The following is a 20,774-nucleotide window of genomic DNA, read 5'->3' on the forward strand; positions in this document are numbered from 1 at the left end:
AACAGTGTAAGAGGCACGTCTACTCTGTCCACCAATGTAAGGGAGCACTTCTCTACTAACCACCAATGTAATCAAGAACTCCACCACTACCTGAGTCCGCACTGATGAGTCTACGCTCCTTTTTTCCATTTAAATGGGCTGCTCGTTCAATACAATATCTGGGGACGAAAATTCCCTCCAATTTAAATTATGTCTTTCCTTTGAATTTCTGGACCTTTCTGACAATTCTAACTGCCGACCTTAAGAAATGGGATTCCTTCGCTCTCTCCTGGTTCAACCACTGTAATGTATTTAAGATGAATGCAATGCCCAGAACTTTTTCCATGCTGTATGTTCAGCGTTGACGAGACCAATATCCACGTATCGGCAGAGCACTGCTGTTACGACCTAAACTCAATGGTGACATTGGCTTTCCAGATCCTGCCCTGTACTATATGGCAGTGCATATGACATGGGTAGTGGATTGGTGTCGACACAGTGACCTGAGATTATGGGTGGAGCTGGAAAGGGAGATGGCTCAAGCCCCACTAGTGGGATTACCATGGACGGGCAAGCCACATACTGCTAATTTGGCTACCCAGCCATTGATTGGTCCTACCTTTGCGGAGATAAACAGGTTCTTCTATCTCTCTTCCTAGCTTCCCTTCTCCTATGACGCCGATCACTGGACACCCAAGATTTATTCTGGGTCGGACAGACCCGTGTTTTATAATACAGGCCCAAAAGGGGCTTTTCCATGCCTCCCATTTTCTCCGGTCATCTGACTGGATTCATTAGACCACTGGAGGGCCCTCCAACTTTTGCACCTCCTGTGTTCCATGCCCAAGCCTGAGCTCTCCACCTGGCAGCTTCACTCCTTTAAGGAGCTCTGCTTGATTGAGGGCCCGATCTGCGGATCTCTCTCAACCTGCTACAACACTCTGTTAGACCTCCACGCCACTACTGACCTACCTTTCTTAGCAAAATGGGAAAGGGACCTGAAAACGAGTATTTTTGAACCTCAGAAGGAACGCATCCTCTTTTTTTGCATAGAAATCCTCCATCTGCAGCAAATATCAGGAATCCTCTTATAATATTAACACACTTTGGTACAGAACATTGCAAATCTTGGCCAAACTATTTCCCAATCAATCTGACCATTACTGTCGATGTGAACAACACCCTGCCACTATCCTTCATATATTCTGGGAGTGCCCCAAACTACAGACTTTCTGGCAACCAGTTCTTTGCCTCATCCACAAATTTACAGACATATCCCTGCATAATGACCCAGCTGCAGTCCTACTTAAGCTCTCCCCCATGTTAAAGAAGTGATATCATAAAGCATCTCTTAAATGCGGCACAGGTGTGCATACCTAGCCACTGGAAACAACAGACAGCCCCTACTGTAACCCACTGGCTCGCAAGGGTGACTGACATTAAATAGATGGAAGATTTGACTTCTGCTATCCAGCATAAATCAGAGGAACATAAGACCAGGTGGTTCTACTGGGACCTCTTCCGCTTCTCAGATGAATACCTCCAATATATATAACATTTGCTTTGTACTCATGACCTTGGGTTTTTCTGGGATGGTAGGTAACACTGTACCCTAGTCCCCAGTGGTTAGGCCCCCCAACCCCATAAGACCTCTTCCCTCTCCCTCCCCCCCCTCTTTTTTTCTCTGTCTTCTTCCTTCTTTTCTTTGTTCTTTTTTTACTTCTCTATAATACTATATAAAACAAAAAATTTGCTGAAAACCTCTCTTGGAACTCAAAGGCATGGTGTGGGGGGTTCTTACTTACCTTATTCAGTGGGTTCCTCCTGACTTTTACACACTGATCAAGTTGTAACTGGGCTCCAGGTCCACACATGCTGATGGGTGCCCCGACCTAGCATGGTGTTTTTTATGTTTACCAGCATGTATTTATGCTTTGATTGTACTAATGTTACCTTGTTTGGCTTATCTGATTGGTGAAGTCACCTTTTCTTTTCATTCCATTGTTAATGTTGTTCACCATTAAATAAAATATAAAAAAAAACTCCACTGACCACCAATGTAATTAAGAACGTCTCCACTGACCACCAATGTAGTTGGGAATTTCTCCACTGACCACTAATGAATTGTGGAACTTCTTCACTGGCCACCAAAGTAAATGGGAACTTCTCCACTGAGCACTAATGTAATTGGGAACTGCACTGACCACCAATGTAATTGGGAACTTCTCCACTAGACCATCAATGCAAGGGAGCACTTCTCTACTGACCACCAATGTAAACAAGAACTTCTCCACCGACCACCAATGTAACTAGGAACTTCTCCAGTGACCATCAGTGTAAGGGGGCACTTCTCTATTAACCACCAATGTATGCGAGTACTCCTCCACTGACTACCAATGCACTTGGAAACTTCTCCACTGATTGCCAATGTAAAGGGACACTTCTTCACTGATGGCCAATGTAAGTTAGCACTTCTCCACTGATCACCAATGTAAGGGAGTACTCCTCTACTGTCCACCAATGTAATTGGGAACTTCTCCACTGACAGCCAGTGTAAAAGGTCACCTCTGTCCATTAATGTAATTGGGAACTTTTCCGCTGTCCACCAATATAAGGGAGCACTTCTCTACTATCCACCAATGTATTCAAGAACTTCTCCACTGACCATCAATGTAATTGGGGACTTCTTCACTGGCCACCAATGTAATTGGGAACTTCTGTACAGATCACTAATGTAATTGAGAACTTCTCCACTGACCACCAATGTGATTGGGAACTTCTGTACTGACCACCAATGTAATTGGGAACTTCTCCACTGGCAGCCAGTGTAAAAAGGCACCTCTAAACATTAATGTAATTGTGAACTTCTCCACTGTCCATCAATGTAAGTGAGCATTTCCCTACTATCCACCAATGTAATCAAGAACTTCTCCACTGACCTTCAATGTAATTGGGAACTTCTCCACTGGCCACCAATGTAATAAAGAACATTCCTCCTGACCATCAATGTAATTGGGAACTTCTTCACTGACCACTAGTGGAACTGGGAATTTCTCCATTGACAACAAATGTAAGAGAGCACTCCTCTACTAACCACCAATGGAAGGGGCACTTCCCCACTGACTACTAATGTAAAGGTACTTCTCTGCTAACGTCCAGTGTACTGCCTTAAGCGTAATTCAAATTATATTTAATTTAAATGTAATGCCTTAAAGAAAATGTCTATGCAAGAAAACTCCCATATCAACACACATAGGTGTAAATCAGCCCTTACTGTGAGGAGGTATGCACATAGATGTTTTTATTTAGTAATGAAAAAGAAGAATAAAGTTGAAAAGAAAATGCACACTTATATTTTTCTTTATTCCAAAATACGTTTCTCATTATCTAGTTGGTTGTCAACATTTTTATCAGTAACACACATATCAAAATCAGAATTTCTGCATTACTCATACTTACTTATACATCTTTTTCCATCTTCAGCTAAACTGTATCCTTCAAAGCATTTGCACATATAGGAATTCTCATTATTGACACAAAGATGTTCACAGCCATGCTCAGAGGTTTTACAGGGATCTTTGCCTGTGGGATAGAGTGCATGTACTGTATAATCCAGAGTAAAAGATAACTTTACTAAGAAGGTCATATTTAATCAACTTCATATTTGTGATAATAGGAACTTGTCAGGAGAGAAATAAATGTGTTGCCCTTACGGATTTTATGAGAATGATAATTTCCTGGCTACACTGATGTGAAGGGGCAACTCTTCACTAACTACCGAAGTAAGTACTACACTGATCACCAATATAAAAGGGGGTGCTACCCTGAGCACCAGTATACTGATGTGAAGGGGCAACTCTTCACTAACTACCAAAGTAAGTACTACACTGATCACCAATATAAAGGGGGTGCTACCCTGAGCACCAGTATACTGATGTGAAGGGGCACCTTACTGACCACCCATGTAAGAGAGCATTACACTGAAAAATCTGCATAGTGCACAGCCCAGATATGCTGCATTATTCATTTTGAAAGATGCAGGTGAGTTTTGGTGCCATATATTTTGAAATGCACCCCAATGTACCTTGAAAACACACCCAATACACATTTGGAGCACAACAACACATTGTGATACAGTGTTTTTTTAAAAAAAAAAGCTGAATGTCAGGTTTTTTTTTGTAGTTTTAAAAATTTAAACTGAAAGCAAGACAAATTAACTTGCAAAATACTATAAGTTTGTGTGTGTGGTAATGCACTGCAAGATCCCGGAACAGTGTCAAGGAGGCCTTAAATTTATTTGAGCCTTCTCCATGACCCTCTGAAGCAACAGATTAGTGTTTTTTCATGTTTTACCAGTCTCTGCAATACGTCTGGTTAACACATGTAAAAGCACACAAATGCTATGTGTTGATTTTTAAAAATGTAGTAAACTGTAGTGCATAGATGTGAGACAGACACCAAGTATTAAATGGGATTTGTACATGAAATGTATTTAAAGGGGAACGTGGAATGACGTTCATTTGAGATTCTCCCTGCCCTGAAGCTGGAAATGATGATTCTGACAGTTGTGTTTACATATATATGAGAAAAAAAGGTTCCCCCATCACTTTGAAAAACATATGCTGAACAGTTGCTGACATATCTGTGTGGACATCGCACATCCTATCACAGTCTGTAATGATCTCCCTATGTATATAAAGCATGAAAGTCACTCACTTTGACATGTTTTCTTATCATCACGGAGAAAATATCCCTCGGAGCACTGGCACTTGAAGGAACCATCAGCATTCACACACAAGTGCTCGCAGCCATGTTCATTCAGGGCACAGTGATCAATTGCTAAAATAGAAAGTCATTTTATTACAATGGGCACCAAAGGAAGCTTGGATCTGATGGTCTGATGGCTTGGGTCAGCCAACAATGCTGCAGGACTCACACAAGGCAAATCATAAAAAAAAAACACAGAGAAATCTGGCCATGACTTTTGGAAGGAAATTGAGTGATGGTGAACCAATAAACTACTGTGGAGAAAATGTAAAATTCATGGCATCTTCACCCAAAACTGACGTATTTTGAAGTGGTTTAGTCGACTGTCTGCTTTTAAGATCCCTGAAAAATCCAGTGTTGCCATTTCCTACAGTAGTTTGTTTAGGCTGGGTTCACATTATTGCGTGTTGGGAATGCACGCAAAATCAGAAATGCGCTGCTCTTTAGCAGACGGGTGGGGGTGCGATTAGTTCTTAATGGCACCCTCAAGCATCAGCAAATGCAGCGCGTTTTCGTGTGCGCCCAACAGCAGCACCATGCGATTTGGTGTGGATTTCTGGGAATTTATTTTCCCGCATTTCTGCAGGCAGGGCAGCCCATCGAAAAAAAACAGGCTGCCCTACACACAGCGTACATCCACATAGTTGTCCACCAAGCTTTAAAGCAGAACTTCAGCTAAAATATATTTACAGTCTTTATCATCTACTTTAACTCTACATTGTATGTGAAGGAGACAGGCATGCGACTTCGGACCAAATTGTATTAGAGAGGAGGCAGAGCTGGATCAGCTGCATGGATAGAGGGAGTCAGCCAGAGTCAGGAGTAAGATATTACACCTTCCCCCTGCACCCATAGAAGAGTATTTAATCTATGAAGGTGGGGGGGGGGCAGCTTAAAAATGAAGCCAATGCACAATAAGGGGGAAGAGAGAAAACAGAGAAGGTACACAGGAAGAAGAGAGAGAGAAAAAAAAACAGCATGTAAATAGAAAGATAATAAATGAAAACCAGAGCAGGTGTACAGAAAGAGAGAAGAGAAAACATGGAGGAGGTGAACAGGAACAAGAGATAGAGAGAAAACACAGCAAGTACTCAACAAGAAGGGACAGAGAAAAAACAGGTTAGGTGCTCAGGAAAAGGAAAGAAAGAGAAAACAAAACAGGAACACAGAAAAGGGGAGCAAGAAACGAAAAAATGTACAGGAACATGGGAAATAAAGAAAACAAATCATGGGCACAAGAAAAGGGGAGAGAGAAAACATAGCAGGTGCGTGACAAGGAAGAGGGGTGTCACAGTCAGGGGTCAGGCTTGGAGACCAGTAGCCATAGCACTAGAGAGGCTCCCACCGGCCAACAGGATAAGTACACTAACAGGTCATTCTGGAGGATGATGCAGGTTACCCAAGGTGTGAGGTCTAACCACTAACCATTAGAGCTCCTGATGGTGGAGATGGGTTTTACTGTGTGTTAGTACCCGATCACGGTCCTCAGGATCGCCCCACCAGGAAGTGAGCAAGCCGAGGTCCAGTAGCAGAAATAGCAGGTAGAGATCAAGCAGAAGTGTTGTCAGTAAACAAGCCAAAGGTCAGTAACAAGTGGTTGCAGGTTGGGATCAAGCAAAAGCGCAATCGAGGAACAATTCAAAGGTTGGTAACAAGTGGTTCAGTTTGGGAACAAGTGAAAGAGAATCAAGGAACAATGCAAAGGTCAGTAACAAGTGATTGCAGGTTGGGATCAAGCGAAAGCGCAGTCAAGGAACAAACCAAAGGTTGGTAACAAGTGGTTGCAGGTTGGGATCAAGCGAAAGCGCAGCCAAGGAACAAATCAAAGGTCGGTAACAAGTAGTTGCAGGTTGGGATCAAGTGAAAGCGCAGTCAAGGAACAAACCAAAGGTTGGTAACAAGTGGTTGCAGGTTGGGATCAAGCGAAAGTGCAGCCGAGGAACAAATCAAAGGTCAGTAACAAGTGGTTGCAGGTTGGGATCAAGTGAAAGCGCAGTCGAGGAACAATTCAAAGGTCGGTAACAAATGGTTGCAGGTTGGGATCAAGTGAAAGCGCAGTCAAGGAACAATCCAAACGTCGGTAACAAGTGGTTGCATGTTGGGATCAAGTGAAAGTGCAGTTGAGGAACAAGCAAAGGTCGTCATGTATGATAGTGAAGATAACGTTAGCTACAGGTATGCAAGCAGCAAGACAGCGGCTGGATAGAGCACAATATTCTGGCAAACAGGAAGTGCAGAGACATGGCTTAGAGTGGTTGTAAAGGCATATGTTTTTTTACCTTACTGCCTTATAGTAAAAAAACCTTTTGCATGAAGCTCCCACCGCAGCCCTCCAAATACATACCTGAGCCTGAGCTCAACCCAGTGATGTGCACAAGAGCCATGGCTCTCTCAGCTCCCTCACTTCTCATTGGCTCAGATACAGCAGTGGGAGCCATTGGCTCCCACTACTGTCAATCAGAGCCAGCGACAAGGTGGAGACGAGCCTGAGCTCCACTCTGTGTGTCTTATGGACACACAGAGCAGGGCTCGGCAGCGAGCACGCATGAGTGCCCCCATAACAAAGACTGCTGTTTCATATAGGATTCCCCTGGTTCCATCTGATAATGGCTGCTGCTCTTCTGCTGATAACTTAGCAAAATATTTTTTTTATTTCTAAATATAAACCATTCAGATCAGTGGATCACAGCAGGGTATCTAATTACCACACCGTCTATAGTTGTCTATAGCTAATCATCGGTCATTTTTTAATTGTACATTTTTTCAAATTACCTATTTCGAAAATCTTTCTGAAATGATAAAATAGTAGCATACATGTATGACTGGGCATTCCTAACTTTTCCAGCCTCTTATCAATGGCAAGGCAACATTTACAGGACTGCACAGTCTTACAACTCCAGTACTTTCATACATAAAGGCCTCTGAAAGCACAATCACTGGGGTGTCACAGGACATCTCTGAGGTACCAGAATATCAGCTCAACTATCTCACTTTTATTACTGTCTTTATTTTCTAGTAAATGGACTTGTTTGGGTCCATGTGCTGAAAGGTCTAGTCCACAGCAACCAGATTAAAAGTGTGAACCAAAATCTGGCTAAATACAGGAAATATAATAAAATTCTCAAATATTTTTTATTTCATTATGAAGATAGACAAATTATTGAATACTAGCCAACAAAATGGCCACAAACAGCCTATGTAGGGGACAAGTGCTCTTGGAGGACATATTTTTCATTTGTCTATTATTATGACATCAGGCACTTACAACTGCAGGTCTTCTTGTCTTTGTTTAGCTTAAACCCTTCATAGCACTGGCACTCATACGATTCTTCTGTGTTCGTACAGATTTGCTGACATCCATGACTGCTCTCAGCACAGTGGTCCACTTCTGTAAAAAAAACATAAAAAACACAACATAAGAACCATTCTTAGATGTAATTGCTTATTACAGCAATTTGTTTCTCACTAAAAATATATTTTTACAGTAGAATGGCAGTCAAAATGTTCTTGTTTTCATAGCATACAATGGGTTAAATCTTTGTTCTTAGTGCTGTCTGTGTCCCGATGGGGGAGATTTCCCTTCACTTCCTGTTGTATCACCAGATCAGGAAATGAGAAGAAACTTTGCATTGGGCACAAAGACACTTTTATTAAAGAGTGGGGGAGGGTTTAAAACCTTGGTCAACTTTGTATTGATCTCCATATTTCACCTTATTTCCTAACTATTAAAGAAGAACTCCAGAATAGGAAAAAAAAAAATCACCCATTAGTACACCCCCTCCACAAAACACTAAACATAATCCTTAAAATTTAGGAGAAAATTCTAATTGAATTTTTATAACCTCATCTCTGCAATTTAAACGATAACCGAATCTGGAGGAGGAGGAGGAGGAGGTATAACAGCAGGGATTACATCATATCCTCTCCTCTCTCTCTGCAGTAAAAGGAAACTACAGTTCCCATCATCCACAGAGAATAGTAGCTAATGTGGGCAGGTACTGTAGGTCTGTACTTGTTGAATGTGTCTGAGAGTCTCAGCCTGCCCACCACTGCAAGTGGAGCTGAATTACATCACTGCTTCTTGAAGAAGGAACTACAGAAGGGATGTGCCAGGACCAGTGACTGGGGGAATATGAGGCATAGCAGCCAAACAGGTAGCATAGTCTTACAAACCAGAAAGAGAATTAACGATTTGATTTGAAAAGGCTATTTCAGAGCAACTACTGAGTGAACCAGAAGATGGATGACATATTCAAGGAAGGTAGGATATCAGCAACAAGGACATGTAAAGAAGTTTTTGCCCAGAGTTCTGCTTTAAGTGGAAGACAAAACAGGAAGTAAAGAAACATACAAATGGTAAAGGCTTGTGTGCTGCTACACCCCAAATGCAATAAAGGAAGGAGGAGATCGCTGCACTAACTGATCTAGTGTACTCTCACTCAAATGAAATAGTTAAACAAAAATGTGATGCGCTAACTCCTCAAAATGTGAAAGCATAAGCTTTAAAAGTATGCAGTATCAGTCCACAAAAGTGCAAAATGTGAAGCTGTAGCAGTCCAATCCAACATATGTTGTGCTATCCTTCAACAAATTCCAAAGCCGTGCTTTAATTGTAGCCCCACTCCCTGCTCACCTTGAAATTTGACATATGAATTATAATAGGCCAAATGTGCTTTTAGAAGGACTGTGTAGCCTTCAAATTTCTAATCCATGTAGTGTTCCTTCCACATGCTATATCTTCATTGGACCTTCAGCTCGAAAACCGTGCAGAAAAAGCAGAAATATATACCGTAGTGTGTACGAACACGTCAAAAAGCACCCAGAAATGGTTTCAAAGTGCTGAAGAGTACTGAACTGGCCAGCAATGAGTCCAGATCTCAATCCCATAGAGCACCTGTGGAGAGATCTCAAAACAGCAGTTGGGAAAAGGAACCCTCGCAATCTGAGAGACCGGAGCAGTTGGCGAAAGAAGAATGGTCCAAAATTCCAGTAGAGGTGGAAGAAACTCATTAATGGTTACAGGAAGCCATTGATTTCAGTTATTTTTTCCAAGGGGTATACTACCAAATATTAAATTGAGGGTGCCAATAATTTTGTCCAGTCCATTTTTGGGGTTTTGCATGGAATGTGTCAGATTTGGCTTTTTGTTTCTCCACTTTTTTTGTGTCATACCAATACAAACAAAAGAAATAAACATGAGAACGTCTAAACATTTGTAATTGCAGCAATTTTCTGGATGAAGTGGTGCATTATCTGACAGAAATGCAGGGATGGCAATATTTTTAGCCATGACTGTACATACGTTGTACCTGTTTATATGCAGGCCTCTCTCATCCACAGCCCTTCAAAGTGTACAGTTTAAACAACATTTCTGATTGCCAAAAAGCAAGGAACAGGATCTGGCACACACTGAACAGCATAGAGCAAGGAACTCAGTGTAATCTGAGACCTGAGTAGAAGAAATGGACATGAACATGGAGTAGAAGAAATGCCCCTCTACACAGTCTCTTAGAAAAACATGCACTGCTGAGACTGTCAAACACAGGCTGTGTGCTGGAGCACCCCTCTTTCTTCCCCCTGCATTCTTTGGAGTCTACATAATCTGTCAGAAGTGACTGGTGCAGATAGCAGAGGAAGGAGTCAGCAGACAGCAATCACACTCAGTGCTTTGGATTGAGGCATGTACACACTATATAAGGATCTGCTTTGTTCATTTTCTATTTCAAAGGTTTACAACCACTGTATACACACTGATAACACACAAAAAAATTCATGAACATCGGTGTCATAACAAATCGATCTGATCTGCTGTCATGTACTGTATGTCAGAGTTGCCTCTGGCAAAGGTTTAATTTCCTATTACAGGCCCAAATATTTGAAGATGACCTTCCTTCCAAACCAAGTAATTAGCAGTAAATGACTCAGGTAAATACCTGGCCTCATTACATATTTATGAGCTAATTGTGACTTTTGCCTAGAGTGTTCTTTTCCAGCATTTGTCTGGGTCACACTCTTGAAATAAATAGCTGCTGAGAGTCGAAGACAAAGTGCTTCTCTTTATTCTGACTAAATGATACTTTAATAATTCATGCATGAGATCATCCTGCGTATAACAACTTACAACAATCTCCTGATTCTATTAATGAATAGTGATTTTCGAATGGTGAATAAAGTAAGGCCATTCATTCTGGAAATGTCTGGGCCCTCTAAATGATTAGGTCCCAAGACCGCTCCAGCCGAATGAGAAGGATTCTGAGAGCGTGTCTGGGGTGTCCAAGATACGTATCCCCACCTTTCAGATGCCAGAGGGAGAAGTAACTGAAGGTGATAACAGTCAGGCATGGTCCATGTGTCATAGGCAGTGCTCTGTAGACTGTGGTATAGAGCAAAACAAAGCAAAGCTAAAAAGTGTCAGTGGGGGTAATGATGCCCCATAGTTGGTATCATTGGATGAAATATTGCCCTAAGGGCCGGGTAAAAGCAAGCAAGGGCTGCATCTGGCCCCCGGGCCACAGTTTGGAGACCACTGCTCTATGTTATAGAGCAAAACAAAGCAAAGCTAAAAGGTGCTTTTTCATTCAAGCTGAGGTTTTATCTGCTTATATTTTGTCTTCCTTTGTTCCTTCCCCCTTCATCAACATGCTAATTTCAGTTTTCATTACATACCTTTTTTTAGACCCAGTGAGGTTATCACTAGGTCTCTGTGCTTCTCTATTCAATGCAGGCAGATCATGGCTGGTGAAAGGGGCCAGAAGGATACTGTACATAGTACAAACCTCACAGTAGTCTACCTCAGTACTTCTCTCAGGAGCCCTCACCCCTGATGAAAACAGTGGGCTTGCTCTTGGGAGAAGTTAGGCAATTATCAAAATGCCTTTATGAGTGTTAGTCTGGAGGAGTGTGTTTCTTAGGGAACATGTACACGGGGCATTTCCAAAATTCCTCTGACTGCTGGAAACTGCTGGAAAACATAGGTTAAAAAACGTCAGTTTAGCCGCGTTTGCATACCGTGTTTATACACTTTTAGCTGTGTTTATAGGCATTTGCGTTCAGAAGCATTTTAAAAGATAACCTCAGGAGACCTTCCCAAATGCTCAGAATGCACTGAAAAATAGTAAATGATTAACTATTTCAGACATTTTGAGAGAAATAGAGAGAGCAGAAGCAGAGAGAGCAGTATGTGTTGAGATGACCTGTCTTTTCTGGTTGTATTTACTATGGATCCCACCATGAGCATAATGCAGCACGTTCCACCATTATTTCCTTCACGCAAAACCTGGAACTGGCTGCACTGGTGTACCGGGTCCATTTGAATACATGGAAAAATCTGTGCATGCATTTCTGATGATGAAAAAAGTCTCTGTACAGCATCTGGACATGGAACAGTTAAAAACGCTTCTAAACGCAAACGCTTATAAACGCGGTTAACCACGTTTACAAGGGTTTGCCGTTTGAAACGCCCGGTAAAATCTACTCCTGAACGGAAGTTTGGTGCGTTCAAAAAAACCACTGTAAACTCTCTGTAAACAACTGTAAATGACTATGTGTACATGGACACATAGGAACACATTAGGGAGAGTTCAGGGGCTGCTGAAAAAAATGCTGAACAGCTCCTGAATGTCAGTTTATCAGCTGCAGTGTACATGAGCCCTTAGACAGACTGCATGCAGATCTCCTTAGGATAATGCAAAGCCTCCATGACTGAAAGAACTGAAATCCAATGAATGATAAGGACGGGCCAGGGGCAATTTTCCTGGAAAGGAAAGGCTGGATGACACTGGAAGTTCTCCAGCCAGTGAATGGGGTAGGACTTCAGATAGCTCACAGTGTGCAGTGAAACACAAATGATGCAGCACTACTACCATACAAATTCTTCACACATAAATGAATAAGTGAAACAGTGCAAAATTAGTGACACAAATAACATAAACACACAATATTAAATAGTGCCAAAAAACTCATAAATAATCACATGTGACAAGTGTCAATACGAGGTCCTAAAAGGACCAAATAACATAAATGGTGCCCCAAGTAATCCAATGGGATCCAATAGTGCTCCAAATCAAACAAGTAAGTCACAACAGGACTCAATGTGCTCAAAAACCTTCCACCGGAACAAAAAATCAGTTCCCACCATATAACACAAAACACACGTGCATCCCAATAAACGCATAAACTAAGAACTGATCATGCAAATAAACATGAATAAATATATAAAGTCCCGTGAGGTGTAAAACACCTGACAATATACAAAAAAACATATATAAAGTCCACAGCAATTCTTGAAGAAAAAAAAAAAAGTGCTGATAAATGTGCAGACATATCCAAAAATGGCTGAATTGCCCGCTCACCCCCTTCTTGCGACCCGCACAGGGTCAAAAGGCCTTCAGGATCACTAACACATGGACCCTTAATAGTAGGTAATCCTCCACAGCTCTCCACACTGACCTCCCCTTATGTACAGATTCCAGCACAGGCTCACAGGGCAGCAGATCTCCTCTTCAGGCACATAAGGTGGCTGCAGACACTTGATCCCTCAGAAAATATAAGTGAATGCTTGCATAGTGTAAAACTATTTATTCACCAAACAAAGTATCATATATCGAATATGCTCACATTTAAAATCATCTTGTACATCACATGTAAATCAAGCCTCTGATCAGATGTACTTGCATGGGTGTCCAATGTAAATAAAAAAGGCATCCGACCGGAAGTGCGTCACGGCCAACGCGTATCATCACGCTTAACATGTGACTTCAACGTGTGTTATATTGTGTGTTTGTTATTTGTGTCACTAATTTTGCACTGTTTCACTTATTCATTTATGTGTGAAGAATTTTTATGGTAGTAGCGCTGCATCATTTGTGTTTCATTTATATTTTTTTGTCTATGGGTATATGACTGTATGTAGCAGCTTTACCTTTGTTGGTAGGTATTAGTTTTTAGGTAGGAGCGCAGGAGATTGTCACATTGATTCACAGTGTGCAATGAAATCTGAACTTTCCGTACAGGAGAGGATCCTGTGCAAGATTGAAGGTAAGGCTAGAGTTCAGCTTTAAACTGTTTTGCTCAACACAACCTTTCAGGCCTTGAATTTAGGAACTAGAGAAGTGTTCTGCTTTAATACCTGTGAATACAAAGCCTTAAGAGGGTGATTATCAAAATGAATTTCGTGGCAGACTTTAAAAGAAACTGCATAACTATAGCCACAGCACACCATGCATAGGACCTGGAGGCATAGTTGGCCTACACCGCTCCACTCCTCCCTGGGACCTTCTCCCTACACTTGTGTCTTCAGTTCCTGAATTGTAGGCATCTCCATATAATCTAAACTCCACCTCCAAATGACCCCTTCTCTACCCTTTGTTCTTGGTTTTCCTGAGTCCCGTGGGCCTACCCTAGACTGCTCTCTACATGGCAAAGAATAGCTTAAGATTCTACTCCTGTGCTGGATGATAGACTCCACAGCAACTATAGGCACACATACGATGCCTAGAGGATGCATACCTTGCTGCCCTCACCGGACCAGGGGAAGCCAAATGAACTGCATGCAAAGAAACAAAAAAGAGGGCACACCGGTCTTGTGCATTACCTTTAAAAATTAATTTATTGTATAAAAGGTAGTGATATACTCACAAAGGATAACATATCAAAAGGCACATCACGTGAAATACAGCAAGGTCCAATCAATCTGGATGATATCAGTGTTGGGCACAATGTATGTTTAAAGGTAATGCACAAGGCCAGTGCGCCCTCTTTTTTATTTCTTTGCATGCTCTAACTGGCTCTCTCTAAATGTTCCTGGGTCCAAACTTTACCCAATAACGAGTCAAAATCCTTCAGTATTTGCAGAAACTCAGACAAAATAGAGCCAGCTTACAAGTTAAACATCTTCTGAAAACCTCCAGTCCTAAATACTTTGATGACCAATATGCTCATATATTAAAAGCCAATGCTAACACAAAACAGAAATTTTTAGCGTTTCATAAAACTCCCCCTTTTTGGATAAAAAAACAAATAACTGATCCAGAGGTTAGATATGTGCTTCTTCAAGGCTTCCACACGTCACTTGTATGGTCACTTTTGGCACACCCTCAAGGGACCCTGCTACATCTGATATAAGACGAATTTAAGCACTTCCCCATCTCATCCTCATACAGACATCTCTGATTTCTTGTAATGGCTTTCACTTTTTAACCTCACCATCACCCAGAGATATTAATGGATACGGACATTTCAGAAGCGGAAATGTTATCTGCTATCAAAAGCCTCAAAGCCAGAAAAGGTCCTGGACCAGATGGATTCTTCTTTTATAAGAAAATCCAATAAAAGATAGATATGTGATGCTGAACTTAGATCTTTCCCCCATCAAACAAACAGTAGTAGAGCGACTTAATAGAATAACCTCAGAAGCCCTACAAGGCAATCCCCAAAAAACTCTTTGCCTAGGCCCTGATGAAGGGGTTTTTTGTCCACTCAAACATGTTGGCTATCAGTTATCTTTCTTGTCTCGTTGTTATCAGCAATAAAGGATTATGGACTCTTAAGACGAAAGTTTGGCCTGATTTCATGTGGATTTTATAAGAAAAAGCCTGATATATTTGTGCTATACTTAAAGTGGTTCTAAATGTTGAAAGCTTTTTACCATCATGCATAGAACCTCCAGTGTGCAGCAGTGCCCCCAGCCCCCTCAATCCTTACATGCAGCTCATCGTGATCCAGCAATGTGAACAACAGCCTCAGCTGCATGAAGGTAAAAAACCTTTTGTGTACAACAGGTCCCCCAGCCCCCTCAATACTTACCTGAGCCCTACTGCGATCTAGCGATGTGCATGACAGCCTTGGCTGTCCCAGGTCTCTGCCTGCCCATTGGCTCCTGCTGCTGTCAATCACAGCCAGTCAGCCAATGAGGAGAGAGAGGGGGCGTGGGCAAGCCACGACTCTGTGTGTGAATGGACGCATGGCGCAGCGGATGCCCCCACAGCAAGCGGTTTGGTGTGGGGGCACCCGACAGGAGGGAGGGGCAAGAAGAGCCTATGGGTGACCTGAGAAGATGAGGATCCAGGCTGCTCTGTGCAAAACCACTGCACACAGTAGATAAGTATAGCATGTTTATTTTTTTTCGCTTTAAATCATTTCTTTAGCTATATCAAATAAGGGGAATCCTTTTTATTCATCACGCTTACAACAAATTTTATTAAGGTCCCCACACCAAAGACCCTCACAATTGGTTGAATTATCAACCAAAATCTTTGTTGAATGTTCATGCTCATGAGAATCTTACATTCTATCCTTAACAAGAAGAACCACGTTGGACTCATTCCTAGGCGACAAGCGGGAGACGGCATTTGAAGAATACTTTACCTTCACTTGGCCTGTTCTCATTTGCAAGAACTATTACTGCTATTCTTACATAACTAACTCACCAAAGTTTTCGATATTGGCCCTATCCAACATCTGTATTACAACATCTAGGTTTTGGCTCACACTTAATGTCCCGGATATGGGCTTTTTATAGTTCCCCATGGGCTAACCTCATGTATTATGGATTGAAGGTTCCCTATTCTGAGAAGTACTAGACAAGGCTGCCCATTTTTACCCATTTTGTTCTTCTTAGAGCTAGAACTTTTAGCAGAATGTATAAGACTGAAGGTCAACACTATAGCCTAGTGCACAAGATGAGAAAATAAGACAAAAAATACCACTCGTCCGATAATCTGATCGTTAGTGCACACACTATTTTGAGAGCCAATCACAACAATTCATGCGGAATTATCCGAAGGGACAAGAAAAAATGTTCTCGTAAGATAACACGATGATTTTCCTTTAATTAGTACAGTAAAAAAAATTGAGTGACCAAGATAGCACATGCTCGGAAACAAAGGAATACATTACACTACAATACAATACATTACATCATCATGGGAAGTTGCATTCTGTCTTAATTTTCATATCTTTAATAACCTATTCGTTTTTGATTTGAAACTAGAATGCAAAATAAAAAGACGATCATTCCTCTGATATTCTCATTGTGTATGCAAGGCTTTAGTGAGTTGAAGTGGCTGGTGTTGACTGTAAACTACCACTGTTTGTAGACTAACCACGCTGGGGGTTATTTACTAAAACGTGAGCATGCAAAATATGGTGCAGCTCTGCATAGAAACCAATCAACTTTCAGGTTTTATCATCAAAGCTTAACTGAACAAACTGAAGTTAGAAGCTCTAAATAAAGTGCGCTAGACATATAAATGTAATCATAAAAAATATATACAGTTAGGTCCATATATGTTTGGACACAGGCAAAATTTTAGATTTTTCACGTATTTACCAAAACATATTCAAGCTATAGTTATATAATGGATATGGGCTGAAAGTGCACATTCGCAGGTTTAATTATAGGGTATGTACATCCAAATTGGAGGACGGGTTTAGGATTTACAGCTCTTAAGAGTAGCCACTCCCCTTTTTCAAGGGACCAAATGTAATTGGACAATTGAATCAAAAGCTGTTTCATGGCCAGGTGTGGGCCTTCGTTATTTCTTCATCAATTAAGCAGGTAAAAGGTCTGGAGTTGATTCTAAGTGTGGTATTTGCATTGAGAATCTATTGCTGTGAACCTACATAATGCGTTCAAAGGAGCTGTCCATGCAAGTGAAACAGGCCATTGTAAGGCTTCAAAAATAAAACAAATCTATCAGAGAGATAGCAGCAACATTAGGAGTGGCCAAATCAACAGTTTGGTACATTCTGAGGAAAGAAGAACGCACTGGTGAGCTCAGCAACATAAAAAGGCATGGACGTCCTGGGAAGACAACAGTGGTTGATGATCGCAGGATCCTCTCTATGGTAAAGAAAAACCTATTCACAACATCTGGACAAGTGAAGAACACTCTCCAGGAGGTGGGCGTATCATTGTCAAAGTCTACAATCAAGAGAAGACTTCACAAGAGCAAAATACAGAGGGTTCACCACAAAGTGCAAACCATTCATAAGCCTGAAGAATGGAAAAGCCAGATTAGACTTTGCAAAAAAACATCTAAAAAAGCCAGACCAGTTCTGGAAAAGCATTCTTTGGATGGATGAAACTAAGACTTATCTGAACCAGAATGATGGGAAGAAAAAAGTGTGGAGAAGGCATGGAACACCTCATGATCCAAAGCACACAACGTCATCTTTAAACCATGGTGGAGGCAGTGTGATGGCATGGGCATGCCTGGCTTCCAGTGGCACTGGGTCATTGGTTTTTATTGATGATGTGACAGAAGACAGAAGCAGCCGGATGAATTCTGCAGTGTTTAGAGATATACTATCTGAAAGGGATTTGTGAAACATAGAAACACTTGCAGGATTCGGTTCCAGTTGGATCCAAGAGACCACTCTCTGTGAGGAGAAAGATTTTTCACGTACACACCAAGCCTTGCAGATAGTGATCTAAAACTTTATTCATAGACTCTTTTTCTTATATTGTAACAATTACAAAGAAAATCATACAATAGGATTTCGCTGGATACTTGTCAAGGCTGTGAACATGAGCAATCTAGATTTTCTCAGACCTTGAAATCAGTTACAAGTAACCAACAGTTATTTTCCCATGGGACAGAAGTAATTGACTTTTAACTATATCATGGCAGAAACAGGTGCTGTTAGTACAAAGAAATAATTGGTTAGTTTTCATGCCTTGAGCAGAACTAGATTTAAAAGAATACATGGGTGCAGGCCTTATAGCACATAACTGACACACAACTATATATTTAAATATCTAGACAAAATAGAATATAGGAAAACCACATTTCCCTTCACTGTCAGCCCAGATTCAGCCAAATGCAGCAAAGTTGATTGGACAGCGCTTCACAGTACAGATGGACAATAATCCAAAACACAATGCAAAAGCAACCCAGAAGCTTTTGAAGGAAAAGAAGGGGAATATTCTGCAATGGCCTAGTCAATCACCTGATCTCAACCCAATTGAGTATGCATTTCACTTGCTGAAGGAAAAGCAAAGACAGAAAGACCCACAAATAAAGAATAACTGAAGACAGCTGCAATTAGAGCCTGGCAAATCATCAGAAGGGAGGAAACCCAGTCTTTGGTAATGTCCATGGGTTCCAGACTTCAGGCAGTCATTGCCAGTAAAGGATTCTCAACAAAATATTACAAATGTACATTTTATTTATGATTACATTCATTTGTCCAATTACATTTGAGCCCTGAACATGGAGGGACAGTGTATAAAAATGGTTGCAGTTCCTAAAATTTGTATTGATATTTATGTTCAGCCCCTTGAATTAAAGCTGAAAGTCTGCACTTCAAATTAATTTGGATTGTTGCATTTTCATTTATTTTGGTGGCATACAGAGCCAAAGTATGAAAATTGTGCCTGTGTCCAAATATATATGGACCTATCTGTATATGATATCCTTAAATAAATGTAATGGATATATTAAATAACCTAAAATAAAAAATTCCATAAACCAAATTTGTGATAGGTATGCAGGGCTATATCTGCTCCACCACACAGGGATTAGACTCGCGAGATCCTGGGAGACCTCATCCTGATGGTCCCTGACTGTGGGTGGGGCCTCCACTGGCAAAGACAGAGACCATTAGGAAGAGGTCTCTAAGGATCTTGCGAGAGTCTGATCCCTGTGTGGTGGAGCAGATATAGCCCTGCATACCTAAATCCTGTCACAGATAAGGAGAAATACCAGTGTCTTTTAGAAGAACTAAGTAAAGAAGAAAAGGAAGAAAGAGATTTTAAAACCATCAGTCTATTAAAGCATGTCCACCCAATCTGACTAGTTCTGTCTTCTCCGACAAAACTGCAAGTGAGCAACTTTTAACAGGATCGTAGACTGGCTGTGGGGGCACCTATGCTGAGAAGCAATCTGCAGAGGGTCTTTAAGCTGCAATTATACATTGGGCACTATAATTTATTGTTTCTGGTGAGTGCACAGTGGTGGTGGATTCACACAGAGGAGATTTCATGATGGGTTGTCTGCACAGATGAAGTATTGTTAATGGAGACATCATTTCTTGGATTTGGACATCATTTGGACTGTCACTTTTTGTTTGTTGTTTAATTCACTTACACAGTGGTGGTCCTATCACATATTTGGTTTATGGAATTTTTAATTTTAGGTTAATATATCCATGAAATTTATTTAATAATACCATATATATAATTTTTTAGGATTACATTTATATGTCTAATGCACTTTATTTAGCACTGCACACATTTTACTTTGTATATAGATTACTTAGTTTGTCACCAATTTTGTGCTAGCTGCTACCCTCTCTAGGCGCTCACTTTTTATATTGGTATTTGAAGTTAGAAGCTAAATGGCTATCATGCACAGATGCACCAGAATTTGCACTCAAGTTTTAGTAAATCAATCCCCTTGTTTGCAGATTACAGCTCTCTTCCTAATCTCTTAACCATCTTGGCTGAGTCTTCCATTCTCTTGATTCTTCATGTAAACCAATCTAAATTGAAAGATTTGTTAGTTTCATTTCTGCTCCAGACAATTGCATCCCTTCAATGTCCATACTCATTTCAATGAATGGATTTTCTGGCTTATTTAGGCATTACCTTAAAGTTCCACTTACAAATTGCTTTACTGAGCTAATTTTCCTTCTTAGACACCTAAACACCTTTCTCAACTCCTTCCAACACTTCCCTATTTTCTCATTTGGTAGAATCAATGTAGCCAATAGGACATATTGGTAATGTGGGAATAGTGGAGCTCAGCGTGTAGAAATAGGGTACGGCATCTCAAATAAAAGAAAGGTAGCTGCTACAGCCTCCAAAGAATGATGAGCTCAAGCCATTGGCTTGTGGTTGCAGCACAGTCACATTGATTTCGCTGGGTGAGTCCGACAGCCGGTTCTATCTGTCAAACTTAACACACCAAGTTAAATTTGCTGCAGACACAAGTAAAGAACCCTGTGTTGTAAAGAGAAATGTAGGTACTTGTATTGTCAGAGAAACACAGGAGAGATTACCTGCTAATAATAGTCTGTAGACTCAC

The 20,774-nt window shown here is 41.0% G+C and overlaps 1 protein-coding gene across 1 annotated transcript in view; it reads right to left on the minus strand.

Moving 5' to 3' along the window:
• Positions 1-20,774, minus strand: part of MATN2 (matrilin 2) — a 151,920-nt gene that overhangs the window by 38,256 nt on the left and 92,890 nt on the right. Inside the window, exons 9-11 of the mRNA XM_089666562.1 lie at positions 8,012-8,134; positions 4,696-4,818; positions 3,439-3,561 (exon numbers count right to left, since the gene is read on the minus strand). Coding sequence (XP_089522688.1) covers positions 3,439-3,561; positions 4,696-4,818; positions 8,012-8,134 — 369 coding nt within the window. The remainder of the gene's footprint in view (positions 1-3,438; positions 3,562-4,695; positions 4,819-8,011; positions 8,135-20,774) is intronic.

The sequence above is a fragment of the Staurois parvus genome, unplaced genomic scaffold, assembly GCF_062004578.1.
Source record: "Staurois parvus isolate SC_StPar_1 unplaced genomic scaffold, SC_StPar_1.0 ptg000052l, whole genome shotgun sequence".
NCBI classification, from domain to species: Eukaryota; Metazoa; Chordata; class Amphibia; order Anura; family Ranidae; genus Staurois; species Staurois parvus.